General features: G+C 50.2%; 1 protein-coding gene across 1 annotated transcript in view; it reads left to right on the top strand.

Moving 5' to 3' along the window:
• The window catches only part of ITGA11 (integrin subunit alpha 11), a 135160-nt gene extending 120386 nt beyond the window's left edge, over positions 1 to 14774 (top strand). The window contains 8 exon segments of the mRNA XM_050796269.1: positions 788 to 878; positions 2539 to 2652; positions 2858 to 2944; positions 6210 to 6255; positions 6258 to 6319; positions 6462 to 6557; positions 9696 to 9809; positions 10454 to 14774. Of these exon segments, the coding sequence (XP_050652226.1) occupies positions 788 to 878; positions 2539 to 2652; positions 2858 to 2944; positions 6210 to 6255; positions 6258 to 6319; positions 6462 to 6557; positions 9696 to 9809; positions 10454 to 10525 (682 nt within the window). The 3' untranslated portion in view covers positions 10526 to 14774.
• The last annotated feature ends 1025 nt before the right edge of the window (positions 14775 to 15799 follow it).

Genomic DNA, 15799 nt, shown 5'->3' with positions numbered 1-15799 from the left:
GCCAAGAGTGTCCCTGATGGGTCAGAGAGTGCAGCTCCCCATCCAATATTGGGAGGGGATATCAAAATAGAGCAAGAAGGAGACACAGGCCTGGCCCTGGGGAGCTCCCAGCAGGGGCAAGAAGGGAGGGTGGGGGCAGTGGGAGGCGTCCAGCCCTGGCATAGGCAACAAGTGGATGCATGGTCTGTAGAGAATTTAAAAACAGTAATAATATCTGTCATAAGTCAATCTGCTTTTTATTATCATCTTACGCCAGCACATCTAAACAACGTCAGTGGGAAAAGACTCCTCCCCAAAAGACAGACTGCTCCCACCCCCGCCCCCTTGGTATGCTACTGGCCCCCAATCGGACGGAGGAAACAGCCCCTGTCCTCTAAGAGCTCACGGACAGATGGAGAAGTCAGGGCAGAACAGCAGATACGAAGAGGAAGCTCAGGCCCTCCCACACCAGCCATCCCTAGAGGGTGGAAGGCAGCACAGTGGCACGGTCGCTCCGAAAAGCAGCTACACCCCTAGGCAAACAGGCTGGGGCAGGGATGAAATAACTGGCTTTTCTGACTCACGCCCACCCACTCAGGAGGCAGACATTGCTCACCCATGGCAGCGCTGATTCCTGTGAAGGCTCAGAATCCTTCCAACATGACACTCACTCCCAACCGACACAAGAGGGAAACCTGTTTTTTGTGGCCCCGGGGAGGCCGGCCCATGCCGTCTCCCTCTTTCATTCATCTGTCATTCCAGCCAGCACTGACTGAGCTCACGACAGCCCTGTCCTCTGTCTCTGCAGGAGGAGCAGCCTGAGCCACTACGAGGTCAAGCCCAATAGCTCGCTGGAGAGATACGATGGTATCGGGCCTCCCTTCAGCTGCATCTTCAGGGTGAGGCTGGAGGGGAGCCGGGTGGAGGGGGAACGATGGGATCTGAGCACCCCCATCCCGGAGGGGAGGAATGTGGAATCATCACTAGTGCCCAGAGTCCGGTCTCAACCCTGCCACCCACCCACTGTGCGACTTTAGGCACGTCACTGCCCCTCTGGGCCTCTCAGTCTTCTGAAAAACAACTGGACTGCAGTGGGAGACATATGGGTGAAGATAGGGTGTGGTTACCTAAAATTCTTTAAAAAAATTTTTAAACAGTTGTTTAAACACACTAGGGTTTACTCTCTCCCATAAAAGAAGTCCAGAGTTGGCAGCTTCACAGAGTCATCCAGGAGTGGGTCTCCTATTCCACCATCCTCGGCGTGAACTTGCCAGCCTCCAGTTTGCCTCACAGTACAAGATGGCTGCAGCTCCAGCCATCACGTTCTCATTCCAGGCAGCAGGAAGGAGGAAGGGGAGAAGAGCATGCTCCCTCTTTATTAAGGGACCTCCCTGGCAGTTCCTCACTCTTCCAGTGACCTCTCTTTATCCAGAACGTTGTGATTCAGCTGTAAGGGAGGCTGGGAAATGTGGCTTTTAGTCTCAGTTCTGTCACTAAGGAAAAAGGGAGAATGAGAGTTAGGAGGCAACTCAGCAGCCTCTGCTACAGTGGGCCCTGATAGCTCCCTCAACCCTGAACTGCTGTAAGTTTATCAACGTCTCCTAGGCTGCGTGAAAGCTGAGGACAGGCTGACAGCTGGATATTGGACTTCAGACACACTGAGCCCTGCATGGCTTGTTCAAGAGAGGCCCAGTAAGCTGCTCAGGGACACACAGCTCATAGGTAGTGGGGGCCCAGGATTAGATTCCTGGTCTTTCTGATTCCAAACTCCTGCTTAGAATCACTGTTGCCCTGGCACTAAATGTGACACTGCTAGAATGTGAACAATCACACACTTGCTATTTAGTAATACATCCTTTGTTAATTAATGATTCCATCTCATAATGCATTCATTGCTGTCACCGTCTTCACCCCTGGCCTCTACAAAATCCCCACCACAGCCAAAAAGAGTTGAAAATGCAGGTGGACTGGGTGCAGTGGCTCAAGCCTGTAATCCCAGCACTTTGGGAGGCTGGGGCGGGCAGATCACGAGGTCAGGAGATGGAGACCATCCTGGCTAACACCATGAAATCCCGTCTCTACTGAAACTACAAAAAAAAAAAATTAGCCGAGTGAGGTGGCAGGCGCCTGTAGTCCCAGCTACTCGGGAGGCTGAGGTGGGAGAATGGTGTGAACCCGGGAGGCGGAGCTTGCAGTGAGCCGAGATCCCGCCACTGCACTCCAGCCTGGGTGATAAGCGAGACTCCGTCTCATAAAAAAAAAGAAAAGAAAATGGAGGTGGCCCCTGCTCTCCGGCCTCTGGATCCCCACTGGCTTGTCTTCAGCTTCCAGCCACCCCTCCCCTCTCAGGCTTTCTTGCACTTGTCTGTGCAGTCACCGGCCACAATTTGACAGAGCGTAGGAGCTTCCACAGCGAAAACACCAGGGGCCTTGAGTGGGCCTTTTTCCCAGGCCTGGTGTGGGAATTGCCACCCCCAGGGGCTCGTTGGCCCCTGTGGACCTTGTTTTCCGCCCCCCTCAACTGACTGTACTGACACCCCCCACCATCTCTGGCCACAGATCCAGAACCTGGGCTTGTTCCCCATCCACGGGGTGATGATGAAGATCACCGTTCCCATCGCCACCAGGGGCGGCAACCGCCTGCTGAAGCTGAGGGACTTCCTCACCGACCAGGTACCGATGCCCTTGGGCGCCGGCTCAGGGGAGGGGACCAGAAGGAGACAGACATTCCCCCTACGTGTGTCCCCAGGTTCCCAGACCCCAGCTCCCTTCTCCAGGGCCAGGGCTAGAGGAGGAGAAAAGAAACATCTCTGGGAACGTGCGTCTGCCAGAGCTGGTTGTGAGGCTGTGTGTGTGTGTGTCCGTGTCCTTTATGTAGGCGAATACATCCTGTAACATCTGGGGGAACAGCACTGAGTACCGGCCCACCCCAATGGAGGAAGACTTGAGTCGTACTCCGCAGCTGGTGAGTGCCCCCCATGCAGAGAGCCACAGTGGCTGGGGTTAGAGGCGTGCCGCCAGCGCTCCGGGGCCATTTCCCTCCTGATCCAACAGCTTGTCAATAAGAGCTTACTGAGCACCTAGATGTACCCAGCCCCAAACCAAGAAAAAACTGAAGGAGGAAAAGACTTCTTGGCCTGTGTGAGTCCCCCATCTCACAGGGAGTGGGACAGACCCACAGAGTGAGTGTCTGAGAAGCCAAGGTCACAGCCTGCGGTGTGCCAGGCAAACGAGCAGAAAGGGGTGGGGACAGTGGACTTGTACCTGGGCCAAGCGGGTCCGTAGGATACAGAGAAGCAGAGAGAAGCGGAACACCGGAACACACACGTGGCTTGTACTGGAGACATTTGGCCGCATCAGCTGGGGCCTCCTGCCCTAGAGATGGAATGCAGGTCAGCTTCAATTTCCACAGCCCTCCCGAAACACCTGCTTATTTCCGTTTGCTTTCTCAGGGTTGCCTCTGCCTCCAGATACCAGTTTCTCACCCTGCTTCCACTGTTCTTTACCCAGACAACAATCTTCGCTGTTTTAATTTTACTTCCCCCAGACAAGTGCCCCCCACAAAACACTTATTGAGGGTAGCGTGCTTTGCCAAAGATTTGGGCTGCATTGGGGTTGAGGTGGGCAGCGAGGCAGCAACACTAGCAACTTTCACCTAATAAATTCTGTTTGAAGATTGGGTTTCCCATCAACGTTAGCTTCTCCACTTAATCTTTATATTGTAAATGATCTTGTGGTATTACTCTAGCTAAGACCTCCAGTGCAATGGTAAATAGATATGATGATGACAGAATCATCAGGATTACCTTAATCATGATGACTTAAAGGAATTTATTTTTATTTTGATTGTTAAATATGATCATTGCTATAGGCTTCACACATGAGAGGATTTCAAAATCATTAGGCATCCACCTTCCAGTCCTGATTTGGTTCCTTCTAACTTATTTTGGTTTGCTAAATCTTAAAAAAAATATATTTAAAGGACACCCATTTTTCCTCAGCTAATAATGTTAAAAAACACTGCAGTAAGCCATGCACAGTGGCTCGTGCCTATTGTCCAAGCACTTTGGGAGGCCAAGGCAGGTGGATCATGAGGTCGGGAGCTCGAGACCAGCCTGGCCTGCATAGTGAAACCCCATCTCTACTAAACGTACAAAAACTAGCCAGGTGTGGTGGCGTGCATCTGTAGTTCCAGCTACTCGGAAGGCTGAGGCAAGAGAATCGCTTGAACCCGGGTGGCAGAAGTTGCAGTGAGCTGAGATCATGCCACTCTACTCTAGCCTGGGCAACAGAGCAAGACTCTGTCTCAAAAAAAAAAAAAAAAAAAAAAAAAAAAAAAAAAGGACTGCATTGACATGGTTAAATTCCCAGGACGCTTAGTTATTTAAGAATGGACTGAATGGTTGGTATCATGGCTTACAAAAGTGTTTTGAACTTGATGGAGCTTATGTTGAGAAGTAAAATTTAATTTTTAATTTTTATCTTTTAATTCCATTTTTCCACAAACTTTTTGAAATTCCTTTGAGAGGAGCGAGCAGGAGCATTGTCATGGTGGAGAAGGACTCTCTGGCGACATTTTCCCAGCCATTTTTCTGCTAAAGCTTTGGCTAACTTTCTCACAACACTGTCGTAATAACCAGATGTTCTCTTTCTTTGGCCCTCCAGAAAGTCAACAAGCAAAATGTTCTGAGCATTCCGAAAAACCGTTGCCATGACCTTTGCTCTTGACTGATCTGCGTTTGCTTTGACTGGACCACATCCACCTCTTGGTAGCCACTGCTTTTTTTGTGCTTTGTCTTCAGGATGGTACTGGCAAAGCCACCTTTTATCTGTTATAATTATTTGAAGAAATGCTTCAGGATCTTGATGCCACTTGTTTAAAATTTCCATTGAACGTTCTGCTCCCTTCTGCAGCTGATCTGGGTGCAGCAGATTGGGCACCCGTCAAGTGGAAATTTGGCTCGACTTTAATTTTTCAGTCAGAATGATGTCAACTAAGCCAACTGAGATGTCTATAGTGTTGGCTAATGGTTCTGCTGTTAATTGTCAGGCTTCTTCAATGAGGGCCTGGACGAGATTATTTTTTTCCTCACAAATTGATATGAATGATCTGCTGCAAGCTCCATCTTCAGTGTCAATGTCCTCTAACCCCTCCTTTTTTTTTTTTTTTTTTTTTTTTTTTTTTTTGAGACTGAGTCTTGCTCGGTCACCCAGCTGGAGTGCAATGGTGTGATCTCGGTTCACTGCAACCTCCGTCTCCCCAGTTCAAGTGATTCTCCTGCCTCAGCCTCCCAAGTAGTTGGGATTACAGGCACATGCCACCACGCCTGGCTAACTGTTTGTATTTTTTTTAATAGAGACGGGGTTTTACTGTGTTAGCCAGGATGGTCTCAGTCTCCTGACCTTGTGATCTGCCTGCTTCAGCCTCCCAAAGTGCTTGGATTACAGGCGTGAGCCACCACACCTGGCCCTCTAGTCCCTTCTTAAAACAAGTTATCCATTTGCAAACTGCTGATTTCTTTGTGATATCATCCCCATCAACTTTTTATAATGCATCAATGATTTCACTGTTCTTCCACTCAAGTTTCGCCATAAATTTGATGTTTGTTTTTGCTTCAATTTTAGCAGAATTCATGTTGCTCTGATAGGGGCTGTTTTCAAACTGATGTCCTTCTTAGTGCCTCAAACTAGATCATGTTCACATAGGTTACAACAAGTTAATACGAGTTTATTTTGGTGCAAAAAAAGTTTTGGAATCCATGCATAGTTTTTCCATAATACACATTTTCCATGAACTTTATGAAGACCCCTTTTATCTGATTCAGGAAGTTCCCTGGGAGTTTTTATCATGAACAGAAGTTGGACTTCCTAAAATACTTTTTCTGCATCTGTTGCAGCAATCATAGAATTTTTTATCTTAATGTGTTTATATGGTGATGGGAAACATTTATAGATTCCCTAATGTTGAACCAAAGTTCTGTCCCTGGAATATACCCAGGCCGGTCACAATGCACAGCTTCAACTGGAGCATCAGATATACCGTCCTTCATTTGTCCTTCAGTCATCCCCTGGCAGGCACAGTGCACATGTCCCCCACTCGCAAATTTCTCCTTGTCCCCTGTCCTCTTGCGCCTGCCCCCAGGAGCAGAGCCCCAGTCATTCAAGCAGTGTTGCCGCCCCCTGCTCCCCTAGCCCAGCAGCTCAGCCCTGAGACCCATCTTCTCTTTCAGAATCACAGCAACTCTGATGTCGTTTCCATCAATTGCAATATACGGCTGGCCCCAACCAGGAAATCAATTTCCATCTACTGGGGAACCTGTGGTTGAGGTCCCTAAAAGCAGTAAGTAGAGCCCCTGGGCTGCGCTGGAAGGAAGAAGGGAAAGGGGGTGGCTGTTGGGATGTCTTCCATCTGGGGATGCCTGGGGAGGGGACGGGAAGAAAAGCTTCCAAGCCAGCTTCTGACGAGCCCTCTGATTGCACAGCTCAAGTACAAATCCATGAAAATCATGGTCAACGCAGCCTTGCAGAGGCAGTTCCACAGCCCCTTCATCTTCCGTGAGGAGGATCCCAGCCGCCAGGTGAGCCCCTGGGAGCCCTGCAGAACTGGGCTTAGGCCAGACAGCTTGGGAAAGGGTTGGCCGCACCCTTCTAGAGTTTTCCTACAACCCCTGGCTGCATGTCCCAGCAGCAGAGAATCAGGCAGACCTGAGGGCTGTTAGGGCGGCCACTGAGGAGAGGGGAAAAAGCAAGACAAATGGGCCTCAGGGGCAACACTAGGGAAAGGTCCAGAGGTCTAGTGTGAACTGAATTTGTGAAAACCAAAGGATGGGAGATGCCTCGGTATTGACCTCTTTATTAGTTGGGTAAAAGCAGGTTGTTACAGATCATACTGGCTTCATTCGGGGTCCAGGAAAGGAGTGAGACTCTGTGTGAGACCCAATGAGAAGTGAGGTCTTAAAGAAAAGCCCATTCCTGGAAGAAGTAGCAAAGGAAGAAAAAAGAAAAGAAATACATTTGTGAAAGCAAGCAAGCAAGCAAAGCCCAGTCCTGTGGAAATAGACAGGGCAGCCGGGCGTGGGGCGCTGCTGCCCTCCACTGGCCACACCCCAGAAATGCCAGCCTGGGCTCCAGGCGAGTGTTCCTGTTACAGAGGCGGAGTAAGCTCCCATCCCGACCCCAGGGAGATGCTGGAGAGCAAAGAGGTGGGGTCAGGAAGCATCCCTTATAAAACAATCCAACAAAAACCAATCACAATAGGGCAGAGGGATGCCAGGCAGAGGGGTATCAGGATCCACCTAAGGAGCTGTGTTGTGTGTTCATTCGTTTGGCATTTGTTGGGTGTCTCTCCTACGACTCCTTCGGCCCCAAAAGGGGAAACGGGGATAAATTAGGCAGGCAGGGGAACAGGGACAATAAACGGGTGAGTGAAGTCTGGGGGTGAGCGCAGTCTGGGGGTGAGCACAGGCCTGGGGGAGCGGTTCAGAGCGAGAGACGTCCCTGGAAAGCTTTCTGGAGACTGTTTGAACCGAATCTTGAAAGATGCTGGAATGTTCCCAGCATCCAAGAGAGGGAGGTATGGTACAGGCACCCACACACACACATATACCCTGCACATACAGAGATTGAGAGAGACAGAGAGAGAAAGAGAGAACCCTTCTTCTCACATTGATGCTTGTCTTTTAGGTGACTTTTCCTTCTTCCACCCCCACTCAACCCCCCCAAAAATTCCTCTTATACTCTGTAGATGCCTCACTTCTCTTTTAGAAATCCAGCAACCCTGAAATTAAGCCCCTGTATGCTGGGCTCTGTGCTAGGTGCCAGCGCTGGGGAGGCATAGCCAGGCACCCGCCTTGAGGGACAGAAAGAGCACACATAAGGGCCCTGCCATTTGCTGGCCCCCAGCTGTGTGCCGAACACGGTGACAGACCTCACAACACTGTGAGGCACTGTCGCCACCCCCATCTCTCAGTTATGCACACCGAGGCGTGTGAGATGAGGCAGGAGGGACAGTGACTCGCCTCAAGTTGAACAGCGAGTCAGTGGCCAAAGCAGGGCCCTGTCTGCTGTTGCGGGTGGTCCGTTCACTCCACGTGTTAGCTGAGCTCCTGCTGCATTCCCGGCACAGTTCCAGGTTCTGAGGATAGAGCGGGGACAAAACAACGCCCCCGCTCTCCTACAGCTGACATTCTAGGCGGGCAATAAACATAAATATAAACATTGTCAACTGGTGATAAGGGCCACCCAGAAAAAGGCACACATCTAAGGGTGGAGTGCCAGGGGGCGCTGTTTTATACAGGGGAGGTGGGAAAAGCCTTTCCAAAAAAGTGACATCAGACAGAGACCATGAGGAAGACAGAAATGTCTTGCGGCTGTGTGAGGAAAACCCTTGCAGGCAGAGGGAATAGCGGTGCCTGCAGCAGGCACGCCGTGGCATGCATGTTGGAGGCCAGGTGGCCGGAGTCTAGAGTAGAGTGAGAGGGAGCAGGAGGTGAGGTCAGCAAGACAGGTGGGACCAGAGAGGAGAGGGCCTTGCAGGCCAGGGCCAGGACTGCACTTTTTACTCCGAGCGAGCTTGAGCAGAGCAGAGCATGGGCCTGCCTTCCTGGTTAGAAGGATCCCTCTAGCTGCTGTGCTGAGAACAGACTGCAGAGGGGAGGCAGTTGGGCAGCGCTGTAGTCTCCAGAGGAGATGTGAGGGCGCTCAGGTCCAGGAGGTGGGAGGAGTGGCCACATTCCAGGTGTTTCCAAGATAGAGTGGACACACTTTGTTGCTGGGCTCCGTGTGGGTGAGAGTTAGGGTCAGTGATGGATATGTGGCTTCTGGCCTAAGCAGTGTGGAGGGATAGTGCTGCCATTTGCTTAGGTGAGAAAGAACTGGAAGGAGCAGGCTTGAGGGGCTGGGGTGTTATGAGCTTGGTTAGGGGCCTGTTACAGTTGCCAGGCAGGCCAGGAGACGGTCGGTAGGAGCCTGGAATTCAGTGGAGAATCCAGGCGGAAGACAGAAATGTGAGAGCAGTCGGCGTGTAGACGGTGATAGCCACAGGACTGAGGGAGCTGGCCTGGACTTGCTTTCTGACCTTCCCAGCCCTGGCCACTTTTGCCTTTGGGACGCCTTTCTCCACGGGAAAAAAATATTTAAAATTATGGTTTATAACTGTGTTGGCACAAAGACAAAAAAATGTTATCCAAGCTGGATTTTATTCCATTTTTTCCTCTAATTTAAAAAGAAATGTAAACATTTTCATGGGCTCCTAAAAGTGTTATGGGCCTTGGCACCATGCCTACCGTGACTTGTGGGAAAGTCAGCCCTGAGTTCACCCAGGAAGTGACTCTAGAAAAAGAAGAGGTGCAAGGACTGAACCGCGGGACACACTGACCTTTAGAAGTGCGGGAGGCGATGCGGAGGCAGCCAAGGGAGAAGGAGTAGCCCATTTGGTGGGAGGAGGATCCAGGGAGTGGTGGGGCCTGAGGCCAAAGGCAGCAAGTGTCTCAAGGAGGCGGGATCACCTGGGCCACTGAACCCAGTGTCGGCTGTTCAGGTGCTGGTCGTCCTGAGGCCTCGGCTGGCCTGTCCATCCATCCCTCTGGCATCCCCCTGAAGAAGAGGATGCAGCTCTCCCACCAGGTGCCAGCTGTCTCCACCCTCCTGCCCCTCCCATGCTGCCACCCCAGCCCCAGAACAGTAATGCTGTTGGCCTGGCCCCCATCCCTTTGCAGATCGTGTTTGAGATCTCCAAGCAAGAGGACTGGCAGGTCCCCATCTGGATCATTGTGGGCAGCACCCTGGGGGGCCTCCTGCTGCTGGCCCTGCTGGTCCTGGCACTGTGGAAGGTGAGGGCCCCCGCAGGGGAGGGAAGGAGCAGCATCCTGGCTGGTGGGCTCAGGCTCCAGCCCCTGGAGCTTCATGGCCGCTGCCATGTTCTCCTCTCCAAGGGAGCTGGCACCCCACCCCCTCACCACAGCAGACACATTGGTTAGGGCCAACACAGGGCACTCAGACTACGGCTCTGACCTATCTGTGGGTACCTTTAAGAACCTGATGAGAACTAAGGTTCCTATTAATAGAGAAAGAAAAAAAAAAGCAAGTACAAACAACTGCACAAAATTTCTCCAACAATGTCAAGCTGTTAACAAACCTCCCAAAGTCCGTCTCTGTCTCTGAAGCTCTAGTTACAAACCCCTTGTCTTAGCCTCCTCCTGCTACAGATGAAGGAGGCCCAGAGAGGGATGTTGGCTGGGGCTGGTCACACAGCAAGGTGTGGGAGCCAGCATGACTTCTTGTATGCCGCCCATGGTCTCATCCACTGTGTTCCAGTCCACAGAGGCAGCTCTGGAGGAGGGGGTGCTCAGAAGGAGCTGGGGTACTCAAGGAAGCCCTGAGGGAGGAATCTCGAGGAAGGGTAGTGGAGGGAAAGCAGGGGTAGGCCTTGTCCACCCTGTCCTCCTCTGAGACGTCTCCCTTTGCTTCCTCACAGCTCGGCTTCTTTAAAAGTGCCAGGCGCAGGAGGGAGCCTGGTCTGGACCCCACCCCCAAAGTGCTGGAGTGAGGCTCCAGAGGACACTTTGAGTTGATGGGGGCCAGGACACCTGTCCAGGCAGTGTTCAGACCCAGGCCTGTGGCCCCACCGAGCTGGAGTGGAGAGGAAGCCAGCTGGCTTTGCACTTGACCTCATCTCCTGAGCAATGGCGCCTGCTCCCTCCAGAATGGAACTCAAGCTGGTTTTCAGTGGAACTGCCCTGCTGGGAGGCTGGGACACCTTCAACACAGACCCCTAGGGATTTAAAGGGACACACCCCCACACACACACCCAGGCCCACGCCAAGGCCTCCCTCAGGCTCTCTGGAGGGCATTTGCTGCCCCAGCTACTAAGGTGCTAGGAATTCATAATTATCCCCATCCTTCAAAGAAACCCAGGGAGGAAGACTGTAAATACGAACCCAATCTGCACACTCCAGGCCTCTAGTTCCAAAAGGACCCAAGACAGAACAGATCTGAAGTCTGCCCTTTTCTCTCACCCTTCCCACCCCTCCATTGGCTCCCAAGTCATACCCACTCCCTTCCCCATAGATAGGCCCCTGGGGCTCCCGAAGAATGAACCCAAGCCCAAGGGCTTGATGGCGACAGCTGCGAGCCAGGGATGAAGAAAGACTCTGAGATGCGGAGACTGATGGCCAGACAAGTGGGACCAGGATACTGGACGCTGCCCTGAGATGAGAGGCAGCCGGGCTCTGCACCCACGTGCATTCATGTTGACCGCAACTCACACATTCCCCCACCAATTGTGGCCCCTTGCTCTCAGCTGCCAACCCTCCAGGCCACTTTTGTTCCCAGGTACCTCATGGGAAGCATGTGGATGACACAATCCCTGGGGCTGTGCATTCCCACACGTCTTCTTGCTGCAGGCTGCCCCTAGACATGGACGCATTGGCCCGGCTGCAGCTGGGCAGCAGGTGTAGGGGTGAGGAGCCTCCCCTCCCTGTATCAGCCCCTCCCTACACATACACACTGCCTCCCATCCTTCCCTTATGCCAACCAGTGCACAGGGAAGGGCTTGGTCAGCGCTGTTGAGGGGTGCCCTCTGGAATGCACTGAATAAAGCGCGTGCAAGGACTCCTGGAGCCTGTGCAGCCTCGGTGGCAAATATCTCATCCGCCGGCCCCCAGGACAAGTGGTATGACCAGTGATAATGCCCCAAGGACAAGGGGCATGCCTGCTGCCCAGCGGAGTAATTTATGCCTTAACCTTGTTTTGAGGTAGAAATGAAAGGGGGACACATCAAAGGCATCTGTCCCCCTGTGCACAGTACGACCTTTACTGTCGTAAATATTTTTAAAAAATTAAAAATACAGTGTTTAAAAACAACCAAGCACTGACATCCCATTCTGTGGGCAGAGCACATCACAGTGAGCCACACTCCGCTTTGAAGGAGAGGAAGTAGCTGAGGGGGTTCCTTGCTTCCTCCCCGCTACATGTCGGAAGGGACTCATCTGCTATTTGCTGCCCACAACATGCCCTCCAAGTGGCTGCCTGGCTTCTGTGTGGCGTCTCCAGGGGTGGAGTGCTCTCTCTCCCAAGATCGCCCTTCCATCTATGGCCAGTGTGGATGGTTAGGACCCAAATGTTTCACTGTAGCTTCTGCCCTTGGTTCCAGCTCTTCCCTCTCATGCCTCCCAGACTTCTCCAGGCCAGTTTCATTGTTAACCCTCTTACACTCTGACTTCAACCAAGGCGTCTCCATTCTGTTCTTGTGCCATTCATGTCTTGGAATCCCAATAAGTAGAACCGTGGAAATAATTTGATCTTGTTTTTGCATAAATGAGGACACTGAGAACCAGAGAGAGCCCTCGGCTCCCACAGCAAAACCAAAACTAAACCTAGGACTGCTGTCTCCCAAGCCAGATTCTGTCATCCGAGCGCAGCCTCAGAAGGGCTTGATGTGCAGCAAAAGGTGAAAATGGTGAAACTAAAATTTGAGTATCAAAACCCATTGCCTTCTAATAGAATCAGAAGGAAATGTTGCTAAATCATATTCCATTTCAGTCATCACTCTTATGAATGGGGTAACCTGGCTAAATAAGAACTAATGAACCCCCATTCAGAAGTGCATTGTTTGATTTAGCACCAAGTCTTCCTTCAAATACCGTCAGATCGGAGAGAATGCTCTTATGGAAAACCTGATTTTTAGAGGTTGGCATTCATATTTTTAAAAACTGCTACCTGTGACCACAGTGCAGGCCAAACAGAATGTACCTGCTGGTCAAATGCAGCCCAGAGGTCACTGAATTGCAACCTCTGGACTCGCAGTCAGAGGCAGGCAGCCTTTATTCCAGAACTCCACAGTCCCTTCACACCCTTCCCCAGACCTACACCAAGACCAACTAAGTGGTCAAAAGGTAGGCAAACTGAAAGTTGTATCAAGACCCTTAGCCTCTCAATTTCTGTTATCAAGTCTCCCTTTCTGAATCTATTTACTCTGAAGTATAAATGTCCAATATGAGCCTTAAGAGTGCCTGGTAGAGCAAACAAAGATGCATCTTATAGGGAGCAAAGTCTATGCTAACAGTGTGTCTCAATCCTGGCTGCACCTTAGAACCACCTGGGAGCTTTCAAAGTGACCACTGCAAGGGCCCGACCCACTATGGATCCCAATTTCACTGGTTGGGAGAGGGGCCAAATTTGTTTCCAACGTCCCTAGATGACTCTAATGGCTGAGAGTTGTCACCAACAGGTAAGTGAATATCCAAGCTAGAAGATGAAGAAAGAGGGGGTTGTGCCCAAGCCCATTGTGCCTCATAAAGCAGATGATCTCTGCAGAGCTGAGCTTCTCCAAGAGTGGCCCCAGGACTGCCTCAGTCAGACCACAGATGCCTAAATTCCTCCTCGGACTTCACAGATCCAAGTTCTATGAGGTAATTCTAAGCACATTAAACTTATAGAACAGCCCTCTGGATTTAACATTACATAACAGCTATAATATTCTGCTATAATATTATAGTAATATTCTGCTATTCTCTAATCTTCAACGTCAGTTTCTCAGGCCTGTCTTTAGATGCCCTTCAGCTGTGCTGAGGACTATCTTGGTGGCAGCCAGCAAAGAAAATCAGCAAAAATCCCAGTGGAGTTTCTGGCTTTTACTTTTGTTAAGGAAGGTGATGTTTCTTAACATGACAGGTATCTAGGTGAAAAGAGCAAAGTGCTAACGCAAACACAACAGAGACACTATGAAATAGCTCTGCCCAGGGACATGTGGAAGAGCTTCTGGAAGACGGTGTGGACCTTTCCATCCCTAGAGGTCTTTACAAGATAAACTGCTACCTCCATCAGTATTCAAAAGGTTTTAGCATCAATATTGTCTGAGAATAAGACACTAGACTTGAGTCAGTCCCCTGGCTTCAAGCCCAGGATGCCAAGCAGCCTGTAATGGAGACCGCTGGCTTAATCATGTTCCTTTCCTGGTATAGCTCACTGCACCCATGCCTCACCCCCAACAAGCAGTCTCCCCACCACCCAAATGTGCCTTGGGTGACTTAAATACAGCCATTAGTATGAATGGTCCCCTGTTTTTATTCAACACCATACTGGTCTTTGCTTTTACCTTCAGCTAGCTAATGTGGTTCCAGCCTTTTATTCTGCACTCCTTGTTACCAAAAAAAAAACACCACCACCACCACCTCCCAAACTATCTTTATGTTAGTGTTAACATCAACTAGATTCTTTTCTCAAAGGACAGCCAGGCCTAATTGGCCACATTAAAATCTGCAGAGTGCTTTTGTGTCACTGTCTATTCAATTAGTTTCAACATCATGCTAAAATAGGACAGCATGTTCCAAAACTGAAACTGAAGTAGGAACAGAGCCTTGCTGATTTAGCATGAAGAGAGAATTATAAGCCTTGCACCTGGACTCTAAAACTTTTCAATAAGATGTATGCTAAACTGTACCTAGCAAACTTACCAAGTCCAAAGTAGAGTACAAGCATAAAGTTATTTTTAAAGGAGGAGCACTATCATTGAGGGACTTACCCTTTCTAATCAGCTTTGCATGGTTTGAGAGTGTCTCGCTCTGTTGCCCAGGCTGGAGTGCAGCGGCTCCATGACAGCTCACTGCAACTTCTGCCTCTCGGACTCAGGCAATCCCACCTCAGTTTCCCGAGTAGCTGGGACTACAGGCACACACCACACCCAGCTAATTTTTGTATTTTTTGTAGAGACAGGGTCTTGCCATGTTGCCCAGGCTGGTCTCAAACTCCTGGACTATCTCCCTGGCACTGCATTTAAAAAGATGTGCAGCAACTTAGTGATGTGTCTGAAATGTTTTCAGAAGGTGGCCCAAGCCAGAGTCAAAAAATAACTTGTTTTTGTTTAGAAAATTAGAGGAAATACAGAAAATCAAATTTCAAATAGGTGCATCTAACTGGAGAACAAGCTTATCAAGGACAGAGACCATCTTTCTTATTTTTATTTTTGGGACAGGGTCTCGTCCTGTCACCCAGGCTAGAGTGCAGTGGCACAATCACAGCTCACTGCAGCCTCCACCTCCTGGACTTCAGTGATCCTCCCACCTCAGCCTCTCGAGTAGCTGGGACTACAGACGTGCACCACCATGCCCAGCTAATTTTTAAAAAAAATTTGTGTAGAAAGGGGGTCTCACTTTGTTGCCCAGGCTGGTCTCTTATTTTTGTATGTGTATCTGTGGTGCAGTGCCTGAAATACAGTAGGTGTTCAGGAAGCACCAATTTGCAAGAGTATCTTGCTGTTGATTAAGGCAAAAGCAAAACCCCAGTCCTCCCCTCTGATGGACTGAGCACACCAAAGTTTTAAAGCACAGGCAAATTAGAAAATGTATTTTTGTCTCAACTTGCCAACAAGCTAAGGTTTTCTGAACCATCTAAAGTTTGCCTCTCTCATACTGAAATGTTCTAGGTCAAGTATCTGAAGGAATATAGTACTGCCAGTATTTTCTTTAGTCATCTGTCATACAGCAGACACTACTTGAAACAAAGAAAAAAATGTTTTAAAACCTGTCTGGATGATTTCCGTGGTCTCACTAGGTATTGCAGCCGGGGAGTGACCCAGCAGAGATCTGAAAGTGAGCTTCCCTAGTACTGGCATCTCATAGTGAAGGAGCACTGCTCAGTGGGTCAAGAGACCCAGAGCCCACTCTCGGTTATGACACACTTAGTCCTTGTGCGGCCTTTCTGGGCTTGTGTCCTGAACTATAAAATGAGAGGGCTGCACTGTTTTTTTCAGATCTCTATAGAGAATGGAATGGCCACTCAGAATCTAAATTTGAAAACAAACATGTCCTGAGGGTGTGCTCCA

The sequence above is a fragment of the Macaca thibetana genome, chromosome 7 (genome assembly GCF_024542745.1).
Source record: "Macaca thibetana thibetana isolate TM-01 chromosome 7, ASM2454274v1, whole genome shotgun sequence".
NCBI classification, from domain to species: domain Eukaryota; kingdom Metazoa; phylum Chordata; class Mammalia; order Primates; family Cercopithecidae; genus Macaca; species Macaca thibetana.
Note: the sequence above shows the minus strand (reverse complement) of the source record. Positions and strands in the feature narration are given on the sequence as shown.